The following is a 21,085-nucleotide window of genomic DNA, read 5'->3' on the forward strand; positions in this document are numbered from 1 at the left end:
ATATCATTATGCACTGTTAGTATCCAAGTTAATTTACACTAGTTTTGCTTTCCATAGGACTGTAAATATTGGAATTATACCATATTGTTATCCAGTTTAGATTACACTAGTGTTGCTTTCCTATATCATTATGCACTATTATTATCCAAGTTAATTTACACTAGTTTTGCTTTCCATAGGACTGTAAATATTGGAATTATACCATATTGTTATCCAGTTTAGATTACACTAGTGTTGCTTTCCTATATCATTATGCACTATTATTATCCAAGTTAATTTACACTAGTTTTGCTTTCCATAAGACTGCAAATATGCGCATTATACACTATTGTTATCCAAGTCAAATTGCTTGATGATGATACAGGTTTTATATACTTAATATTTACATACTTGGTCTGATTTCCTAGATCCAGTTGAATTCAACAAAATTGGAAGAAACCCAAATATAAGCAGAACATTAAGGAATAATCTATGTATAAAATAGGCCACTTGAATAACACATAGTATTGATGGCATTGCAATAATGGCCTGCTATTCCAATTGTAGCCGAAGAACAAGGGGGAAGAGGAGAAGAAGGGTGAGGGGGAGAAATTAGGAAGTGGAAGGGTTATTCCAATGAAACAGGTGAGTCTTGCAGGAGGTCTTTGTTCCTTATACTCTGCAGTCAGAAGTGCACAGTTTTTACTAAGGTGGTGAGAAAATTGAATTTGTGAAGACACTGTGTACAGTTAACGACTTGAGATAAATTGTATATATTTAGTTCATCTGGTATTTAGTGTTTGTTTTGAGATGGTGCATACCTTTGGAGATCTAAGATTTTTTTACCAGAATATTTTTCTCATGTATTGTAATTTCTGGATATAATTTAAGCATCTAATGTTGGACAGTGTTGTAGGTTCTCCAGTAAGAAGACAAAAGGGTAATTGCTTTTGAAAAGCAGTTTCTCATCAGAATTAGCCAAATAGTAAAACGTTCTCTTGGTAGTTAACATTGACACTAATGACAGAAACACTTTCAATAGCATTTAATATAGAGGGAAAAAAATCTGATAAACACATTAGAAAATCTTGCCACCCGTTCTCTTTTTTTAAGTTACAATCAGTGCCATCAGGGCTATTCTGTTCAAACATACATGGTACCTGGTACCCAGGGAAGGCAGTTTTTAAAAAATATATTCCAGGGTACTTTGATTTCACAGAGTTCATATTAAAATGATACAGAATTATAAATTGCATCTATGGATGAATACCCTACTTTAAAAGTGCCTTCCCTGGGTCCTGTTTATGTTTTAGTGGAACAGTCCTAGTCATGAAAATGATTTAAAACCTGTTAATGGTCATGCCTTGGTCATGTACCTGGGAGTAATTTTGACTAGAAAATAACATATCTAATATATTTCATACAAAACTAGTCCTTATATTGTAAGTGTTATGTCTTACAATGATTTTTTAAGTATCGAAATGCAATTAAGTTTTGGATCAGACTTGTATAAGCAACTTGACTACATAAACTCGGATTGATTCTGTTAAGATTATTTAGGCTTTAACTGACATCCTGCTTTCTGCATACTGCCACAATACAGTTATTGCCTTAAGTATGTGAAAAAATTATGATGTTGGAGTTTTTAAGTTTTTATATATCTTTATCTTGAGTTTTATTCAGTAACAAACTCTGAGAACAATCTCAGTAATGATTGTTAGTTTTTCTTACATGGCAGTTGGTAGTTGGATATTAGAACAATGTAAACTTTAATTTCATGTGTAAAGTTCAGCTGTCTGACATGCTTGCTTTTACCTTTGGATTCAGATGAACCTAGCTAGCAGTGTCAGTTTTCATTGATTACGATAAGTGAAAGCATGATTATTTATAGCATGCTTGAAAGTTGCCGCTACAGGCATTTTCAGAAGTAATTACATTTATATGGTAATGTTTTAACATTAAACAGAACATGCATCTGTCATTTGCTTACAACTTTCTATGTGTGAAGTAAAAAACATGTTGATGCTATGTTTTGTGCTACTAAAATAGCATCTATAATTGTTCTTTGATTGGTTCCATAAATATTTGTTGGACTCAAACCTCGTTTTGAACTTCATTATGAAGTGGATGAAAATTAAAGAAGCAGTCTATGGCATAGCAAAATGGTTTCTGATTGTAGGGACTATTACATAGTTTTAGTTGGACTAAATTCTGCACCTTCACATGTTCACTTATCAAACTGAAAATGGTAACTAGCTGTATGTCTTCTTTATTACTCAGATTCTCTGTAAATCAAACTATTGCAGAAAAATGCAGCTTTTAGTAATCTTCAGTGTATTTGGACAGATTGATTTATGGAATAGGTGTTGATTTTGTTACAGGGATTGGAGATTTTTTAAATTTAATTTAAAACATTGAATGATACATTTTTTTAAAAAATTATTTTGGATAGCAGTTGCCATTAGAAGACAGTAAATTTGATATAAAAAAATAATCTGCATGCATCTAAAACTTTCCAACATTGAATGATAGTAATAGGTAAAATAACATGGTTTATACTAATTTTGACAAATGATTTTTAAATAATTGATACAAGACTGAGTTCTTATTAAGATATGCATTTATTGTGTCTTTATTGTAAACATTTAAGTTAGTTATCTGATATTTACTATTAAAACGCATGTTTACCATAATTTTCCAAACACAACATGCCAATTTTTTTCCACAGGGCTATCTGTACAAAAAGAGTCATGGTATTAACAAGGAGTGGAAGAAGAAATATGTGACTCTTCTGGATGATGGCCGCCTGACCTACCATCCAAGTTTACATGTAAGTCTAATCAAGATTACATATAAGTGATATTTTCCATCAACATCTTCTAAGTGGTTGGTTGTCACTGTGGTACCTGATAATACTGTGTATTATGTATCCATGCATCCATTATCCATCCATCCATCCATCCATCCATCCTGCCTATCCAGGCTGTAATTCATGTTTTATGATATTGACTGTGATAAATGATTGCTCTGGGTGCATTTTTTGATGAAGTAATCTCATACTTCTGAACTGGGTCTTTGTGACCTACTTTTCCATGGTTCGAAATTGCTCAGAAAATAGAAACTCTTGTTTCCAACACCTTGTCTCTGCTCTTGCCATATTCACTTGGTTTCCAACACCTTGTCTCTGCTCTTGCCATATTCACTCTGTTTCCAACACCTTGTCTCAGCTCTTGCCATATTCACTCGGTTTCCAACACCTTGTCTCTGCTCTTGCCATATTTACTCGGTTTCCAACACCTTGTCTCTGCTCTTGCCATATTCACTAGGTTTCCAACACCTTGTCTCTGATGTTGCCATATTCACTCGGTTTCCAACACCTTGTCTCTGCTCTTGCCATATTCACTCGGTAGATGCATCTTGACATGAAGATATGGCAAAGATTTACTGATTTATGTTTTTGCTATTTTAGGATTCCAAATTTCATATACCTGTTTTTTAAACAATTATGTGTGATTTGTATTTGTACAATTTTCCTGAAGTTACAGAATTGTTCTGTGACTCAAAACCAAAAGAAACCAAAATGTTAGGATTATTTGTATTTATTACTTAAGATAGTATAAAGCATAATGCAATATGCAAAAGGTATGTAATTTTCATGGTACGAGGTCGTGTTTCAAGAAACCATAAGAGACCAAATGAAGTTACAGAGCCAATTCAAAGCTAGAAATTCATGGATAACAAGGTTTAATCAAGAACTCTGAAAAAAGTGGCCAGTGACCCCTTGATATTTTTCCATGGGAGCCAGCTCAGATTCTTTTTGGACAAAAATATGATTTTTTGTTTGTTCATTTTTTTTATAGAAAAATATGCTATTTAGCTCCCCCCAGCAATGTAGTTGAAGGAGATCTGTTTTACTAAATCAGCACCCAAGATTCTGAAATCAATGAATATGCCAGTTATTTGTGATAGATCAGAGGTTTTGACTGACATTTACTCTGAGCAACCAGATAGTGAGCATAGGATATTGCAAATATCATTCTATTAAATTGTCTTTTATCTGCTAATCCATTAAAATGGCAGATAAATACCGTAACAAAGTAAAATTCAGATTTCACTAGGTCAGGTTTACAGATTCTGTTATTTCAGACAACCAACAAAGATATTGATAACTAAGCTGAATTCAAAGGTGGCTGGGTCTAGTTTACACATTTTCCACAGTAGAGGTGTTACCAACTAAGCTTGTTTGATCGCTATGATTTCCCATATGTTTAGGCATTCTGTAGCCACAAAATACAAGACAAAAGAGGTATGACATTTTATCTCCTGGACTTGTTAAAAACTATAACGGAACCATGGCCACCAGGGTCTGTACTACAGAAATTACACCAGACACTCACACCACATATTTTGCTGTGTTATGTTGCATGTGTCAACACATCATACCATTAGAATAAAATATGTGAAGCCTCAACCAGAATTAAGAAAAAAATAAGATATGAATGATATTTTTTATGAAGTTATTAAAATTAGTGTAGTGTAGTTTTTTTATTAGTTGACAGTATGCCGCCAGTATATCCCCTCAAAGTACTTCCCTCTCTATAACTTCTCAGTCTTATGCCAGTTATTAAATGCCAGTCTTGTATTGTCTTTCATATGTTATTCATGCACTGGGGAACTGTACTTCCTGCTGCATTGCAGCTCTCAAATGATCAACTGTATCAGAGCTATATGGAGGATGTGGCAGAGTTTGGATGCTTTGCTCCTTCAGAAAGTCTGTCACAATGGCAGATTTATGCACTGGCATGTTGTCGTGGGGTAGATGGATACCTCAGGGTACCAGTGTATGGACACTTGTTCAACAACTGTTTACAACAATCTGGAGGCATAAAAATGTCCGTTGACAATAGCATAGTCAGGCGTATGTACCTAGATGATCTTGCTTTAAGCATCAAACAGTAATGCATGTGAAATTCTCTTAAGCATCCGTCTATACTGAGCAATATGTGTTTCATTTTCTCCAATTGAAAATATTATTATTTTCACCTAAGTCTGGTTCAGAAACGTCAATCCATGTTTCACAACCTGTGACAATCTCATTCAGTTGTTGGTGATTTTAACTAGTGTCTGTTTTTGATCGGCTGTAAAAAAAAATTAAAATGTGGGATCCCATCTTGCACAGCTCATGCAGTAAATTCTTCATTATATTAATAACAACTGGTGAATGAATGCCTGTGATAATTGAAATACCTTCACTGTGTATTGAGCACCTTCATCAATTGCTCCATTACAGCAGCCACTTCCCACTCACCATTCACAAACAGGTGTCATCCAGAACATGTATCACCTTCCATGCATTCACAGCCATCTTTAAAATAATTGAATACGTCAGAATCGTTGGATTTGACAGAAAATTACATCCATAACCTTTATCCAAGTCAACCTTGATATCAGTTGGAGAGTATTGTAAGAGAGCCTGGATTTTGCAGAATGTTTCTTGCCCAGTAGCATACTTTTTATCCTTTTTTTTGTTCACTGTTGTTTACCCGTGTTATGTCAAACACATCATCTTCAGGTGTCTGGTGTGCCACATGTGTAGTTGCAGATTATTTCATAGAAAGTTACTTTGCCTATGAAACACCATTCAATTTTTTGGTAGGTTTACTGACAGGTTGAAAGAAACAAAAAGGTTGTAACAATACTCAGAACTTTTCTGATAGTACTTCTTGTGTTAATAATAACAGGTGTCTTTTGTTATCATCCTTGAAGACTTTCTTGGAGGTCTGATGAAATAACTTCACCAGTAAGTCTGTTTTTTTGTGAATTCATAATTTTTTAAACAATACAGTGAATAAAATGTTGTTGGATGAAATTAGATTGTATAGTGTTTTGAAAGAAAAAATTACATTTATAAACAGTTTGAGAGAAAACTTGGAAATCATGCCAACACTTTCAAGAGGGTTTCATTGTATCTGCCCCTGGTTATAGACTTGTCTTTATTATGGGATGCATGAGATTAGGTATATTTGTTCATATTGTTCACCATGGTTCTAATAGTATTGTTGTTGGTGAAGGTATGTGTTTCAGTATTGTTTTTAAATTTATAATATGCCATTCCCTCTGCTGCATGGTCAAATTCATGGCAAGACAAAAGATAAATCAGTGACTATCCATATATGGGCATTCATTTTGAACCAATGATATTTTGAACACTAGCATTTTATTTATCTTCATTTCACAATATTTAAAGTTCCAGGTCATAATCCCTACCTCAAAGCCAAAGTCATAATATGGTATAATGTAAGTCAAAGCCAAAGTCATAATATGGTATAATGTAAGTCATTGCCCTGTTTCCTTGTCCTGCTGTAACTTTTTCAATCCTACCGATATTTTGATGAAATTAACCATTTCCACAACTTAACATGTAGTCAAGCCGTAAGCCCACCAGTCAAGGTCATTAGTATGGAAAAGGTCACATGTCTGGTTTATACTATTGCTATCTGTCCAGCCATCGCTCGTTTCAGTTTTGTATGACCATTGCAGGATTATATGGATGATGTTCATGGGAAGGAAATTTCTCTGGTCCACACAACTGTGAAGATTCCAGGTCAGAGACCAAGGGGATCAAGGACAACAAGTAGTTCCCAGGACACTAATGGGATGTCTGCAGAACTCAACAATCTCTCCATAGGTGGTAAGAATTGCATCCATTCTGTATAATGTACTGACCTCATTTTACCAGACTAGTGTACACTGTAAATCCCTTCCTAATACTCTTCTGCTGTTGAAAGAGGGATCAAATCTGGAAACCTCATCAGCAGCTGGAGCCGTAAGAGTTGAAACAGTATGTGAAGTAAGAGGTAATTGTTTACCAGTGCTGTAAATTTAATAAAGTTCACTGTTCAGAAATAAACTGTTTCTTATTAGCCTGGATTTGAAAGCTTATCAGATACAAAGAACTGGTTATATTCTATACAGCTTGTTTATTGCTGTCTATAAGCTTGCTAACAATTGACATAACAATATAAGATTAAGTATTTTATTTTTCAAGAGAAAATAAGTAATATATTCTTTCTGTACTCCTTCAAGCACTTTCATCACATCTTAATCATTTATGTTCTTCTGGTAGATGTCAAGGTACTAGAAGAAATAAAGTATGATTATACTACAGATATCCTGTTGAATGAAGAAATTTGTCCAGATATGAACTCACATGGACATATCAACTTTTTCAGAGATCCTGAAATCACAGTATTTGCCAGACATGTCTTGCAGATCAAACTTTCTGCCTGTGAACAACAATACTACAGTCATAGGATATTTCAGATATATCTATATCATTTGTTTCTCAGCTAAATTGGCAAAATATGCCTTATCAAGTAAAATTCAGAGTTGGCTTGGTCAAGTTTACTTTTGTTTATTTTTTTGGACTATCTATAAAGGGGTCACCAACCTAATTCAGAAAGTCTAGCTTATAAATTGCTTTCTTTTTGGGACAAGCAGTGGATTTGTCACCAAGTACGTTAGGTTAGTATGTGTTCCTCATTGACAATAAAAACCTTAAGTTGAATGATTGTCCCAGGGTCTGTACTATCATTATTTATATTGGTCCCTCATATTGCATGGCTTTATATTGTGTTGCAGTAAGATAGACATCATACCTTTAGAACCAAGTATTTGAAGCCTAGGTCCAAATTTAAAAAAAAAGGATAATATCATCAAACAACTAAAATGTATTATCATCGTCTAAGACTTAATTCTAGACAAGATCAGATATATCTTCCCTTAATTTATCCCTATCAGTTTTATGTATTTTCAATGAAGTCAGCTTGTTGTCAATTAATAATTAATTTTTAAAAACAGTAGAGTAGAATAAAATAGTTTTGGATGAAGTTCTGTAGTAAAAGTTAATACGATCTTTTTTTTTTTAAAATTGGAGAGGAATCCATGGAGGATAATATTTAGAATAAACTACTGCAAAACCAGAACAAAGTATGTCACAATTTAATAGATTTCACAAATAAATTGCCACCACATTACTTTTCTGGAAAAAATGATTGGCTAAAGTTATTCCGACTTAAGGATCCATGATGTGTGTGGGTCTATGTATATTTTTGTGTATATGTGTGTGTGTGTGTGTCTGTGTGTTTATATATATATAAACACAGATATGCATACTTTTATGTGCATCATCAGAGTTCTGATAATTATGGAATTGTCCTGTCTGGTTGGTGAATTTCGATGCCACAGATTATAGGAATTCTCTTCATGTGTGGAGCATTTCTAGAATTATTTGTGCTGTTTCTTTTTAAGTCGAATAATTTAGGAATTTTAGACTATTTAAGTATGTAAGTAGTCCATGCATGAAAATTAACCATATGTTAATTATAACTCAAAACAATTTCTTCTGCATGAAAAGACGCATTCTTAAATCTTGAAGAGGTAAATGTATGTAAAAAATAATAATTTTTTTATTTGAGAACACTCATACAAGTGTAAATCACATTAAATTTGTTGTTTGGTTAGAAAATGCGTATCCATGGGTATTTAATTTCTTGGATTCTTCATTTAAGACAGTGGTTCCCAATAAATTTTTTTCAGCAGCAACCCTAAAAAATAGTTTTCCTAAGCCTCACAACCCCATTTCCACATTTTGATAAGTTTTGGAAAGCAATATTTTTACTGACGTATAGATCTTGTAAGAAAATAAAAGGTTCAATAAAAACATTAAAAACCTAGTCTTTCTTGAATTTTCATTCCATGTTAGGTTGCTTGTATACTTAGTAAGACTTATGGTTGGGCTGTTTATGTGCTTATTAACAGATATCTTTGTTTGGAATTTTAACCATCTCATGATGAAAATGAAAGTTGCCACGTTAACTGGACCATTGTGGCTGATAAAAAAACCAATCAAGTGCTCAGCAACAAGACTGCTGTATGTACTATAATTTCTATGTATTAGCAAACCCAGCAATACAGTCACAGTAATCAAAAATGTGAGTCCTGAAATATTGCATTTCTTTGTCTGTTGTGCCTACAATTGCTTGAAAACGTAGAAAGGTGCTGGAAGAATACTTCATTTTCTATTTAGTTCCAATCTTTGAAACAACAGAACTTATACCAAGACTATACTAATCTGGCTCTGGCAGGTCTGCTGATAATATTTATATTTTTGATCTTGGCTCAACTAGGGACTTATAGAGCTAGAGTAATTTTGTAGCTCACTGACTGTATTTTATGTTTTACTGATTTGTGTTGCATTTTGTGTTGTATATTTGAAGTACTGTTCATGGTAAATGATTGTATGCATCTCTGTTGATACCATACCCTTATGACAAAAGGTCATGGAGACCTACTTTTCACATTTTACTGTGGTAGATAAAGCTTGTGCATTATGCTCATAACCAGATAGGTTTTCAGCACACTGTATACATACTTTTATACCAAGATTCATTAAACCTTTTGATGAGTAGTACTTCAGCCTTATCACAGAAGTAGGTCACTGTGATTCCTATTTCATGCTTCACTGACTTGGGTTCAGTCTCTAGCACTGTTCATGCTAGGATCATCAAACTAGATTATTGTGTGCTCCTTTGTTAATATCACTCTCTCACAACAAAAGATCATTCTGACCTTTATTTCACATTGCTGGTTTTTGTTTTTACATTAGCTCATGACTGTCCTGGTTTGTTATCTAGTTATTGCTACTATACCTGGAATCACAAAATTTGGTAGAGGATGCATCTTGATGTACACCCTCATTAAAGCTATGTCAGTCTAATCCATATTTCTTAAGATGTTTTTACTGTTCATGGATTGATTATTAAACAGGATTATTGTATAATCTCTCTTTGTACTACACCCATACTCAGAAATATGAAAAATGTAAATGTTAGATTTATTTTTATACTGTAGAATCTTGTGTTAAATACACTTTGTAATAATTTAAATATAGCCATTGGTTTAAATACTGTATAGGTAAAAGTAGTTGGCACTTGGTAATTGTAAATAAATTTGATGTATCTTTTTGTATGCATGTGGAAGTCATTAGCGGTGAGACTGAGAGAAACTAAATCAAAATAGAATAGATATAACAAAAATAAGACATTGATGGTTTGATAATGTTTCAACATGGTGGTCCTAACAGTTACAAATGGATTGTGTCACTGTGTTGGAATAAAGTTTTCTTCAGTGATCAGTATCACCACAAATAAACACATGGTTTGGTGTTTCATGGTGCAGAATCACATTGTCAATTAGGTTATTTATTGCCAAGGCAAACAGTCAAGTTCTTTGCCCAAGACACACCACAGTATGAAACAGTAATGCATGTGAAATTCTCTTAAGGAAAAGAAATAACAGTGAGAAAAGCAATCGGGTCTGTAGATACAATTTTAATTTTGAAACGGGCTATATAACATCATGGTAAAAATTGTTCACTAATGTAGCATGTGTGTGTGTGTGCGATTGGATTTTCAACATAGCTTTAACAATTTGTCAGTCATCACTACGTTGACTGCAGTGGGACAGTTTATTGTGATGTCATTTGCTTAAAATATATTTATGACTGCTTAATTTCAGGGATTTGTCATAAAAAGACAGCAACAAATATCAGACTATGATAAAATATTGAGCAGCATGTATTCATGAACATATTGTCTTTTTCCTAGAAAATTTCCCAGTTTTAATAGATCAAACCAACTTTTAAAAAAAGAAATTTGATTGGTTATACAGTACACATATACACATCATGGCTGAACAAAGAATGTTGCAAGAGTCGACATTTGTATTCCTGACTTTCTCATTTTCACATTAATGAAGTAGTTGTAATTACCTCACTGTATCTTTAGAATTTTGCTTGGTAAAACCCTTTGTGTAAGTCAGAGAACTCAAAACAGTGATTGTTTACCACCGCATACTGGCTAGCACAAGATTAAAAGTTCCTTACATTAGTTCAATTCAGTATTCAAATTAGAAAACATTTTTAATATTTTTGCCTAGGCCAGATGATCTTTCATAGGCCGACTGTCATAAGCATTTTTTTTATTCTTTACTAGCAAGTGGCGGATAGATCCATTCCTTGAATATGGAGATTGTACAAATCATGTCACACAAAGATTTGACTCGGTTGAAGAAAGAACTGTTTATTTTGAATTAATTACATTCAGTACTATGAAATACTTGGTGTGAAATGACTTCAGTACATAAAACAATGTTTTCCCATTGAAAAAAAGAAACCATTCAGAGTATTGGCCCCTGAATCCTGAACATAACCTGTAATTATAGTGTTTTGGTTGTGAATAGGCTAGATGAAGATCAGAGTCTGAATATTACTAACATAATTGTTGAACTACTTCCAGTTTTATTGGTTTGGATAATTTTATAATGGTGTGTAAAATATGAAATAGGAACTGTTTTGTCCTAGATTATTTTTTTGACAAATTATTCTCTAATGAAACTCATTTCTAGATATGCGACCTGTATGTGACTGAGTGCAGGTTTTAGTTTTATTCACAACGGAAGTATTAATCCTCTCTTTGATTCATGATGGTTTGGGTTACCAATAGATACGGATCCAAGTAATAAGTTGGATATTTGGGTTTATATTTTGAGGAAAAGTACATTAAATCTTTGAGATTTGATGTGTGTTTTATTGTATTTTCCTTGTTAGTTAAGGTCTTAAATTTGGATTAATTTTCTGTGTTGAGAATTGACTGCATGATATTGTATATTTTAGATGCTGTTAGCTCACCTGGCCATAATACCAAGTGACTTTATGGCATGGCCCTTCGTCCATCATACGTTATCGATCATCCATTATCCATTGTGCATAGTCAGTTCAGAATAGTTATTTACAGCTTTTAAACATCACTCAGTAGAATTTGACCAAATTTGGCAGAAAGCATCCTGGCATGAAGCTGTTATATCCATTGCATCCTATCACTTGTATCCTGTATACTAGTGTGTAAGTCAGATCCAAAAGCAAACAATATAATGCATGAACAGATCAAGGTCTGTGTTGTTTGTTCTACTTATTAATCCTAGCAAACTGCATAGACCCTGATCTGCTGGTGCATTATGTGACAGCAGATCTGGGTCTGTGTTGTTTGCGGTGTTGACTTGTACATTATTACAGTATGTTTGCTTGCAGAGCTCATTATTTTGCATTGGGGTCATAGCTAAATTGTTATAAAAACCATGTACAATAGACCCTTGATTTCCAATCCATAATTAATCAAATTCTTCATTCATTCAAATCAACATCATGTCCAGTCTCTTTTAAGCAGCCATCAAAGCAGATGGATTATTTTTTGCTGTATAATGGGTTGGTTTTTGTATGTCATTGGGAAGTAAAATATATAGAAAGATTTCAGACCAGGCTGAACACGAGAGGCTATTGTTAATAGTAGGCTGATCTATATATTCGAGCAGTCTAGGTTACCCTAAATCCCTTTTATTTAAACCATTGTCATGTTCAAGTTGGGTGTAAATTACAATGGTTCTACTGTATTATTTATCCATGCCTATATTGGGTCACTGCCTATTGTGTATGGTTCTATATCTATACATTTTCTTTATATCTTAGCTGCAGATGTGCTTTACATACCATCTAATTCATATCGTCCACCCTTCATTTTTGGGGGAGAATGCATCAGAATGGACAGTGTTGTTGCTATAGTATTATCATGTTGTAATCACCCAGCAGTATTGTTGTATCCTTGCAGCCCAGTTTGCTTAGTCCTATATGTAGCATTTGTTTTCAGGAAAAAGTTTCAAAGAGAAAGAGAATGTTCAGCTTACAGGGTATGATGCCTTACGTGAACACGCCCCCTCCAATATAGATGATGCTTTTGTTATATCTAACACATCCGTCACTTCAGGTTGGTCTTGTTTCTTAGTTACAACCTTAGCCGTGCACTGCTTGCTATTTAGTGCATTGGCAAGCACAGTTTTCATCCCTCAGTCACTGCCATAATTTATAATTGTACATGTTTTAGTTTGAATGCTTTACTAACATAGTGCATGTGGGGAATGGGAGTATCACTTTTTGCACTTTTTTAGTCATTAGGTAGACTGCTGTGGGAAAATGCCAACTTTCTTGACCAGTATTTTCCATGGACTTTTTGCGTTTTATGATACATTAACCTCCAGTGGGAAAATTTCCTGGCTAACATTTTCTATGGTCTTTAAACCCTATTGTTCTAAATTGAATGTTTAATCTTTTAAAACAAAACAGTGTTAAACAGGGATAATCATTGAATTATCATCTAGAACCCATGGGAATTCACACAGTCAACCTTGAAATGCATTTGTTTTTAAAGCTCCCTCATCACTTTAAATGCTTTTAAAATTTGCTTTAAGAAAAGGATTACTTGTATGATAATCACTCAAAAAAATGAAGGTGTTGGCAAGCAAGAGTTCAGATTGATCATATACAAGTATTTCTACTATTCATTTCACCTGTACACATTTAGGGTTGAAAATGTTTTCACATACACATTGTAATCTTTTCCAACAGTGATATCTTTCTTTGCATCTTGGTTTTACCAATGAAGACTTTATTAAATCGTGGTCACCCATAATGAAGTATTTGAGTCTATGGTAATCACATTGTCTATTTGTCCACCATCATTTGTTTCCATTGTGGTCCCCTATGATGATGTAAGTGGAGCTCTATGGTAGTCACATTGCCCATTTATCCAGCAAAATGGGTCAATGTTACAGCAAGCTGATTGCCAAGTTGCATTAATACCATATTTACTGTATATATTGGGACATTATAAATTAATTTTTTCTGCTCCCAGAACTTAAGGTGAAGCCTTTATCCACCAAGTTTATATGTCCTAAGACTTAAGAAACAAAATAATTTTGTATTGACTCCGCCTCCCTTTGCATGTTGCTATAAAATAAACAAAACACTTATAATAAAATGAAAGAGACTAACCTTGTATTGATATCATTTATTCCTCCTTTTTTTTCATGAACATGAAAAAAAATTAGTTTATGGTGTCCCAGCATATACAGTAAATACAGTAGGTATAATTTGTGGGTCCTGCACCCCAGACTCATAAGTAGTACAACAAACATTCTATTGAGGGTGGTTTAAGCTGTATACCTTGTAGATGGAATGCTTGATTGTAATATGATTTTGATGACCACAGCACTACAATGGCAGAATGTCTGGTTTGCAGTCTGTAGCATACATCTCAACCTAGTACATTTAATGAAAATAAGTAACCAGACTTTTCCCTAATTGTTAGTACATCTTGGTTCTTTGCACTCCACTTGCATACTATATTTAATGATCATGGTCACAGAAGATTAAATAAGTGTCTGTAGAATTCTTGTCTGGTTTGGCAATAGATCATTTATAGCAATGTTAAAGTCCACCTTCTGCCAGAAATCATGAACACTGGTAGCGTTAAGCAGGTGGTCAGTCAAACCACAGCATTTATAAAATAAAATTCATCAGTACATGATGATTTGGGTCATAAATGACAGATGATTGCTCAAAGCAGGTCACTCAGAGCAGGTTTTACTTATATTACTGTATTTACACTGTGTTTTGGATGCCAAAAAGTAATTTTCTTTTTTATTGTCCTAAACCTTGAGAGCAAAATAAAATAATTCACATTAAAACTGTCCAAAAACTTGAGGTTTTGCTGCAGGTGGGTCTAGATTTACCAGTTTCTAGAGTTTGACAATAAAAAACTTTGCAATGTAGATATGATTAAATTAAAATAGTTGCTGTCTGCGTATCAATTCCTTTTGACATCTTTTATGTTACTGATATATTATATAACTGCAGTTGTTTTTCAAACTAGAAAATATCTGCATCAAAATTGCAGTTTGTCATCTTAAGTGAAATTCTTTTTGACAGATATGCCATACAGGAACATCTCACTATAGATAAAATTAAAACTTTTTCACTGTAATCAGTAAATGGAACTGAGACTTAAATACTGAAAGCTTCAGAAAAATAACCCAAGAAATATCATTTTTTTTATTGACATTTCCACAATGATAGTCCCAAGTTTGGTCTAGTGTAATGTGTCCCATCATTTTCAAACTGACCAAACAAGCTGCAAATTAATGCTTACACTATGATGGACCATTTAATAAAGTGGCATGTGGCATGAACCTGAGGTGCAACTATTAAATTTGTGTTATTACAGTTCACATTGTCACACTGATATGTGGAAGATTTCGGGTGAACATTAATCATGTTTCATCATTTTTGTTAGAAGCTCTCTAAAGAAGAAAAATCTTTAAATGGCAAATATACAGTATTATTGTAATTAACCTGGATGGAGAAATAATATATTAATGTGACCTATTGGAATATGATTCCAAAATTTCAAATAGATTTATTGGAAGTTAAGTGATCCACTAAACCAATTTACATTTTGTTGGTCAAGTCATAATATTTGTTGAATAAATTATTCCAAAAAATTTGAATGTATTCTTTTTATAAGACATTTTATGATGTGGCATCAGCAGTTCAACTTAGCAAGGGACCATTCATCTAAATGAGTTGCAACGAGGCTAACATAACATTTAAATGGTTTTAAAATTTATTTAAGTGGTATTAAGAATTAATGTTTATGCACACTCAAATTAGCAGTTTATCTTTTCTTTGGAGCAGATGTTGTATTTTCTCTCTTGGAGGACAGTTAATGACAGAACAGAACTTCTTGCTGCAACCTATATGAACCTCTTTTATCAAAAAGTTAATTTCAGCTTGCTGATAACAGAAGTGTATCATGTAAAATTGAAGAAATCAACAATTTTTAGATTTTCTGCACAAGATATATAAAACTATGTCTGAAGATCTGAAAATTTAAACTGTTGACAGGCTTTAGAGGCATCACAAGCACCAAACAAATCAATAATCACTTGCTTATGCTAAAAGCTTTTTGTAGAAGGACAGTGTATTCCGCATGGATTAGCTGCCAGTGTGTGCCCCAGGGCATGTCCATAGACTCTCTTTGCCTTGGCATAAAATCTTTTAATGCGCTGATTAATTAATTGTTAAACACAAGAAATTATAACAAGTAAAAATGTCTCATTTGAAGCAGACATTCTGCGAGAAATACACTACTGTCATAGAGCGAAAATCTATCATTTTATCCATTTTCATCTTTTATGCTGATATTTTGTCAATTGAATTAATACTAAATATCAGCATAAAAGATGGAAATGGAAAAATCATAGATTTTCATGGTATGACTGTAGCATTCATTTTTCATGTTAAGTAAATAGCATAAGACAGCAGAGATGTCAATTCCTTTGTAAAGTTTTTCTAGTTATTTAGATACTGTAATTTTTTTTTCTCCAAATCCAATTTCTTTTTCCTTTGGCATCCTGATTTTCATTCCTCTCAGGGTAACAGGACTGGACTATATTAAAAAAATATGTAAAGTCAGCAAGATATAAAGTTTGGGAGGTGCTTCATATGTAAGCCAAGTGAGCAATATCAGGTCCTTGTCTTTTGGGATTGTTTTGTAAACTTCTCACAAACTATTCAAAAAAATCTAACCTTGTGGAATGAGAGAAAATAATATAAATTCTAATCCATAAGATAAAAAAGTTTGAAAGTTTATTTTTAGTATTGGAAATTCATTAAAATCATGGTAGGCAGAGAGATATTGGTCAACGCTCTCCAGATGAAATTGTTTTTCTCAGCAGCTAAATGCCTATTGTTTTCAGCTGGTTTCTTAACATGCTGTGATTTTCCTCCCTCCAGACATGAAACATTTCTTACCTTCAAAACTGTCAGCAGATCATCTTTTACAATCCACCTATACCTGCAACCATTTTCAACAAAAGTTTTTAAATATCTTTTCAGTATTTTAAATATATTTAGCTACTTTGGTGATTTTCACATTCTTAGCTTTTTGGTTCCATCAAGACTATTAACAGCTGTGTGACAGAGGAGACATTGTCGTTGTGTTGTATTGTATATTATACAGTAACATATTCACTTGGGAAAAGTTCATTTTAAGGTTTACCTATCATGTAGTTGGTGTTTGGGTATCGATTGTGTAGAAACTATTATACAAAGAACAGAATTTCTTTATATTGTAAGATGTTGTAAGAAACCAAAGTTTTACATATGAACGTCTGCCTCGGATGCGGTAGGTCATGGGTTCAATCCCCGGCCAAGTCATACCAAAGACTTACAAAATGGTACTAACAGCTGCCTCACTTGGCGCTCAGCATTAAGATGTTAGTGTTAGGACTGGTCGGTCTTGTGTCAGGATAATGTGACTGGGTGGGACATCATGCTACATGTCTGCAGCATGATGCCCCAGTGTTAGACATCACTATAAACTGTCACACTGCAGACATCGTAGCGATATGACTGAAAATTGTTTAAAGCTGCATTAAAAATCCAGATCACACACACACACAGACACATATGGGAGATGAAATGTCCATGGAACATATCTAAATTCTTGACTAGACCCTTTGCAGTTTGCCCCCATCTAGATCTAATTAAAATGACAACATTGTAAAAAAAAATTGGATAAACATTTTATTCTTTTACGTATTTCTTATTTGTTAACTAACTTTCCACATGACAATGCAGAAGCTGTTGTAACAGTTTCCACTAAAAGTTAATCAAATGCTGACTTGGACATTCTAGATAAAAAAAATCAATTTCCCACGTACTTGTGTACCATTTGTTTTGGCCTACAAGTTGACATTGTTATGAAGTAAAATTACCCAATTCACTAATTTTGTAAATTCTCCATTCTTCAGCCAAATGTAAGTCATTGCAGTATAAGTCAAAGTAAGAACAACACATGGCCTTCATCATTTTTTCTTGTGATTCCAGTTCACTTGAGATCATAAAACCTGTAATTGGTTTGGATTAAAGATAGAAAACAAAGGGATACTGGCATTGTTCATTACCCAAAGAAAATATTTGTGTTTAAACAGTTAAGTGGCTTGGATTGTTGTCAGAAACCAATGACCAATCCATCAATTATAATCAGAGAGAGATAGTGAAACAACAGCTTCATAAAAATGAATATGGTAATGTGTGGAGTTTTCATTTTGCTTTAAGCTGAAATACGAGCTAAAAATGGACCATTGACAATCTATGAGTAGTCTTTTTTTATTCTGAATTTTAACCTATATTATGGGCATTCATTAATGAACGTAGACAGTACCAGAAATATAGGATAATTATGTGCTTAAGCTGTTGTAATTATAAATATTCTTCAAGCTTTCAAGTCATTAATATGGATTATGTCCCATAGAAGTATCAATTAATATATCAATGAAAAAAAAAGGACCCGTAATTGCTCAAGTATATCAAATAAAATACTAAGTCATATATCAAATAACCTATGGCTGAAGTGTAATCAGGAAGAATGAGGTATCGTAAAAAAAAATAAGAAGATGAATAAAGCAGCATCCATTCAGATTTTTTTTCAAAAGTGTTTTGCATCAGTACAGTAGAGTATAGTCTCTTAAGTACAATGTGGCTCATGTATTGTGAACTCCTTAATAGGTTTCTTTTATTTCATGTTGGAGAAATAAAAACAATACAAGCAATTACAAAGGCATACAAAATAATGACAAAAATTAATATAATATAAAAGAAGTCATAATAGTTTATTACAATTTATTTACATGGTAATTGAATCAGAATTGGTACAGCTATGTGACCTATTTTTGATTTTACTGATCACGTTTCAGACTTGCAATATTAATGGTATTTAAAACATGTTCAAAGTCTGTTCAGAGTATGAGACAAAGCCCAGACTTCCAGGTCAAAAAGTATTGACTTGTGCGCAAAAATAAATATGGTAATTGAATATGAACAGGAGAATCAGTTAGTGAGATATTTCATATGATCATCCAGGTCTAGATATGTCCGTAAACAGTAGTGTAGCAAATTGGGTATTTTCTTTAACATTCATGCCTTCTCCATTATAGACTCGTCAGTGCCATTTAAATTAACTAGTGATGATTGCCAAACGGTATATTGGTTTACTCTGAAATAGGATTTACATTACAAAAACCTCTCACTTTGAGTAGAAACTGATACAATAGTCTTGTCACATAGGTACAGAGAGTTTGAAAATTTAAATTATACTGAAAAGAATAATTTTCATCCAGTTTTTCACAATATTGTGCATTTTGTTTGCTCTTGATAGGATGTCATAAATTCAAAATTTTTAATTTTTGTCTTGTAGGATTTATCCTCTTTCAGTCTTACAGCATATTGTCTTTCATCAGTTACTAAGAATAGTTCGAACTTCTCATCTTGACCTCTATTTGCATTGAAATAGCGAGTCAGTATTACTCAGATTTTAATGATGAGAGGAAATGATTATGCTCAGTATTGTTTGACAGCTTCTGTTGAGAGTTATTTCAGCACAAAACACTCGTAAAAGGTATTTGCGTAATATTTTTGACCAATATTTATCTAAATTTTGTCTTGTGTTAAGAGATGTAGACAAGAAAAGACCGAAACATTTAAATTTCAGATTACATCTTTTTAGAGCAATATTTGATTATTACATAACCCATTTAATCTTACGTGCTCAGTCTCATATTCAATACATCTGTTCAATCTGAATTTTCTGTATCACACACACCACCCACCCACCCCACCCCCGTTTTTAACTAATGCGTCTTCTTTGAGATCCATACATAGATACTTTTGGACACAGTAAATTGAAGTTGTATAAATGCCAATTTGTTTTGAATTGATTTCCAATACATTGAAGTTTAAATATTTTGAAAGTATAAATTGATGGTATGTAATAAAAACTGCAGTTGTATTTTACTTCAAGACGGAGGAAAGAACTTTTTTTATATGGTTTATGAATACATCTCAGCCAGATGGCTCTCACATATCCATTGCCATATCAAACTCGTTCTTTCCACAAAATAATAAACAAACACATAATCAGTTTTTGTGTACTGATCATTCAAGAAAACCTGATTATTGCAATATTTCACAAATTATGTTCAGTCTTTTGATCATGTTTGTTGTGCCATTACATCTCCAGTCTATCAGTATTTTCAGTCAATTGTTTGTTTGTTTTGTTTTTTTTATTATTATTTTTTTATATATTAGATTTATCATTATGTAGGGGGCATGGCTTCATTCATTATGGAATTGGATCAAGTTTACTTGACTACTTTCTAAACAGCTAGACTGCTTTAGAGTATTGTTCTTGTTATATATTCAGCTCAAAAATTGTGCTTTTCTCTTTGCAGGAATACCAAATGGAGATTTTAGTAAATTAGCTGTAAATAATAATGTAAACTTAGGCTCAAAAATAGAAACTCCACATGTGAAAAAGCGGCATCGGCGAGTGAAGAGTGGTGGCTTAAAGAACTCGGAGGCAGGTCAAGGAGATGGTTAGTGTATTGTGTTATCTTCCTTTTAATTATGTTGTTAGTTTAGCCGATACTGATATGGGTGTCACTTTTGAGGTTGTGTTAGAATTGTTGGTGTTTACACAAATTTCCTGATTTTGTTTCTCATTGTCATAGTTTGGTTCACAGATGAGACATGTTTCACAGAAGACTGCTATAAATATAGGATGGACATTGGGTACTAAATCCTATTAACATTTTCATATAACACTTGTTTAAATATAATTATTGGACATAGTTAATAATATTAACATGTTTCAGAGAACACTTGTATAAATATATATATTTTGTGCGTAAAATATTTAATCATGTTAACATGTTTCACAGAACACTTTTTTCATTCTGTAACACTTTTCGGTAAGTAGAAACTTTGCATATTTCATATCTGATGAATTTAGTGAACCTTGCCTCTGTGAACTAAAGGAGAGATGTTGTACTTCTGTCAGTGAACAACAGTTAATCTGTCTTCGCAAGTCCTAGGTAATAATTTGTAATGGGTTTTGTAGCACCTATGCCCAGGAGAAGGACTAAAGGGGCTAACTTTGTAGTTTCATTTATATTACGTACACATTCTAAGCAAAGATGTTGCATCAGGCTTAGGCTTTAATATGCCCACCATAAGGCAGAGTATATTACGCTAAGCTGCTGCCCGTCTCTTTGTTACTATATACAGATACCAACGTTTTTAGATAGCGTGCACTTG

At 33.2% G+C, this 21,085-nt stretch overlaps 1 protein-coding gene across 19 annotated transcripts in view; it reads left to right on the forward strand.

The window, feature by feature from the left end:
• Nucleotides 1-21,085, forward strand: part of LOC149792075 (centaurin-gamma-1A-like) — a 202,883-nt gene that overhangs the window by 135,624 nt on the left and 46,174 nt on the right. For 18 of the 19 annotated variants that reach the window (XM_089970568.1, XM_089970573.1, XM_089970583.1 and 15 more), the window contains 5 exons: nucleotides 547-624; nucleotides 2,708-2,809; nucleotides 6,520-6,670; nucleotides 12,741-12,857; nucleotides 20,221-20,364. In XM_089970568.1, coding sequence (XP_089826694.1) covers nucleotides 547-624; nucleotides 2,708-2,809; nucleotides 6,520-6,670; nucleotides 12,741-12,857; nucleotides 20,221-20,364 — 592 coding nt within the window. The remainder of the gene's footprint in view (nucleotides 1-546; nucleotides 625-2,707; nucleotides 2,810-6,519; nucleotides 6,671-12,740; nucleotides 12,858-20,220; nucleotides 20,365-21,085) is intronic. The other variant, XM_089970576.1, reaches the window with a different exon arrangement.

Source organism: Sinohyriopsis cumingii, chromosome 9 (genome assembly GCF_028554795.1).
Source record: "Sinohyriopsis cumingii isolate HCF-2022 chromosome 9, ASM2855479v2, whole genome shotgun sequence".
Lineage (NCBI taxonomy): Eukaryota > Metazoa > Mollusca > Bivalvia > Unionida > Unionidae > Sinohyriopsis > Sinohyriopsis cumingii.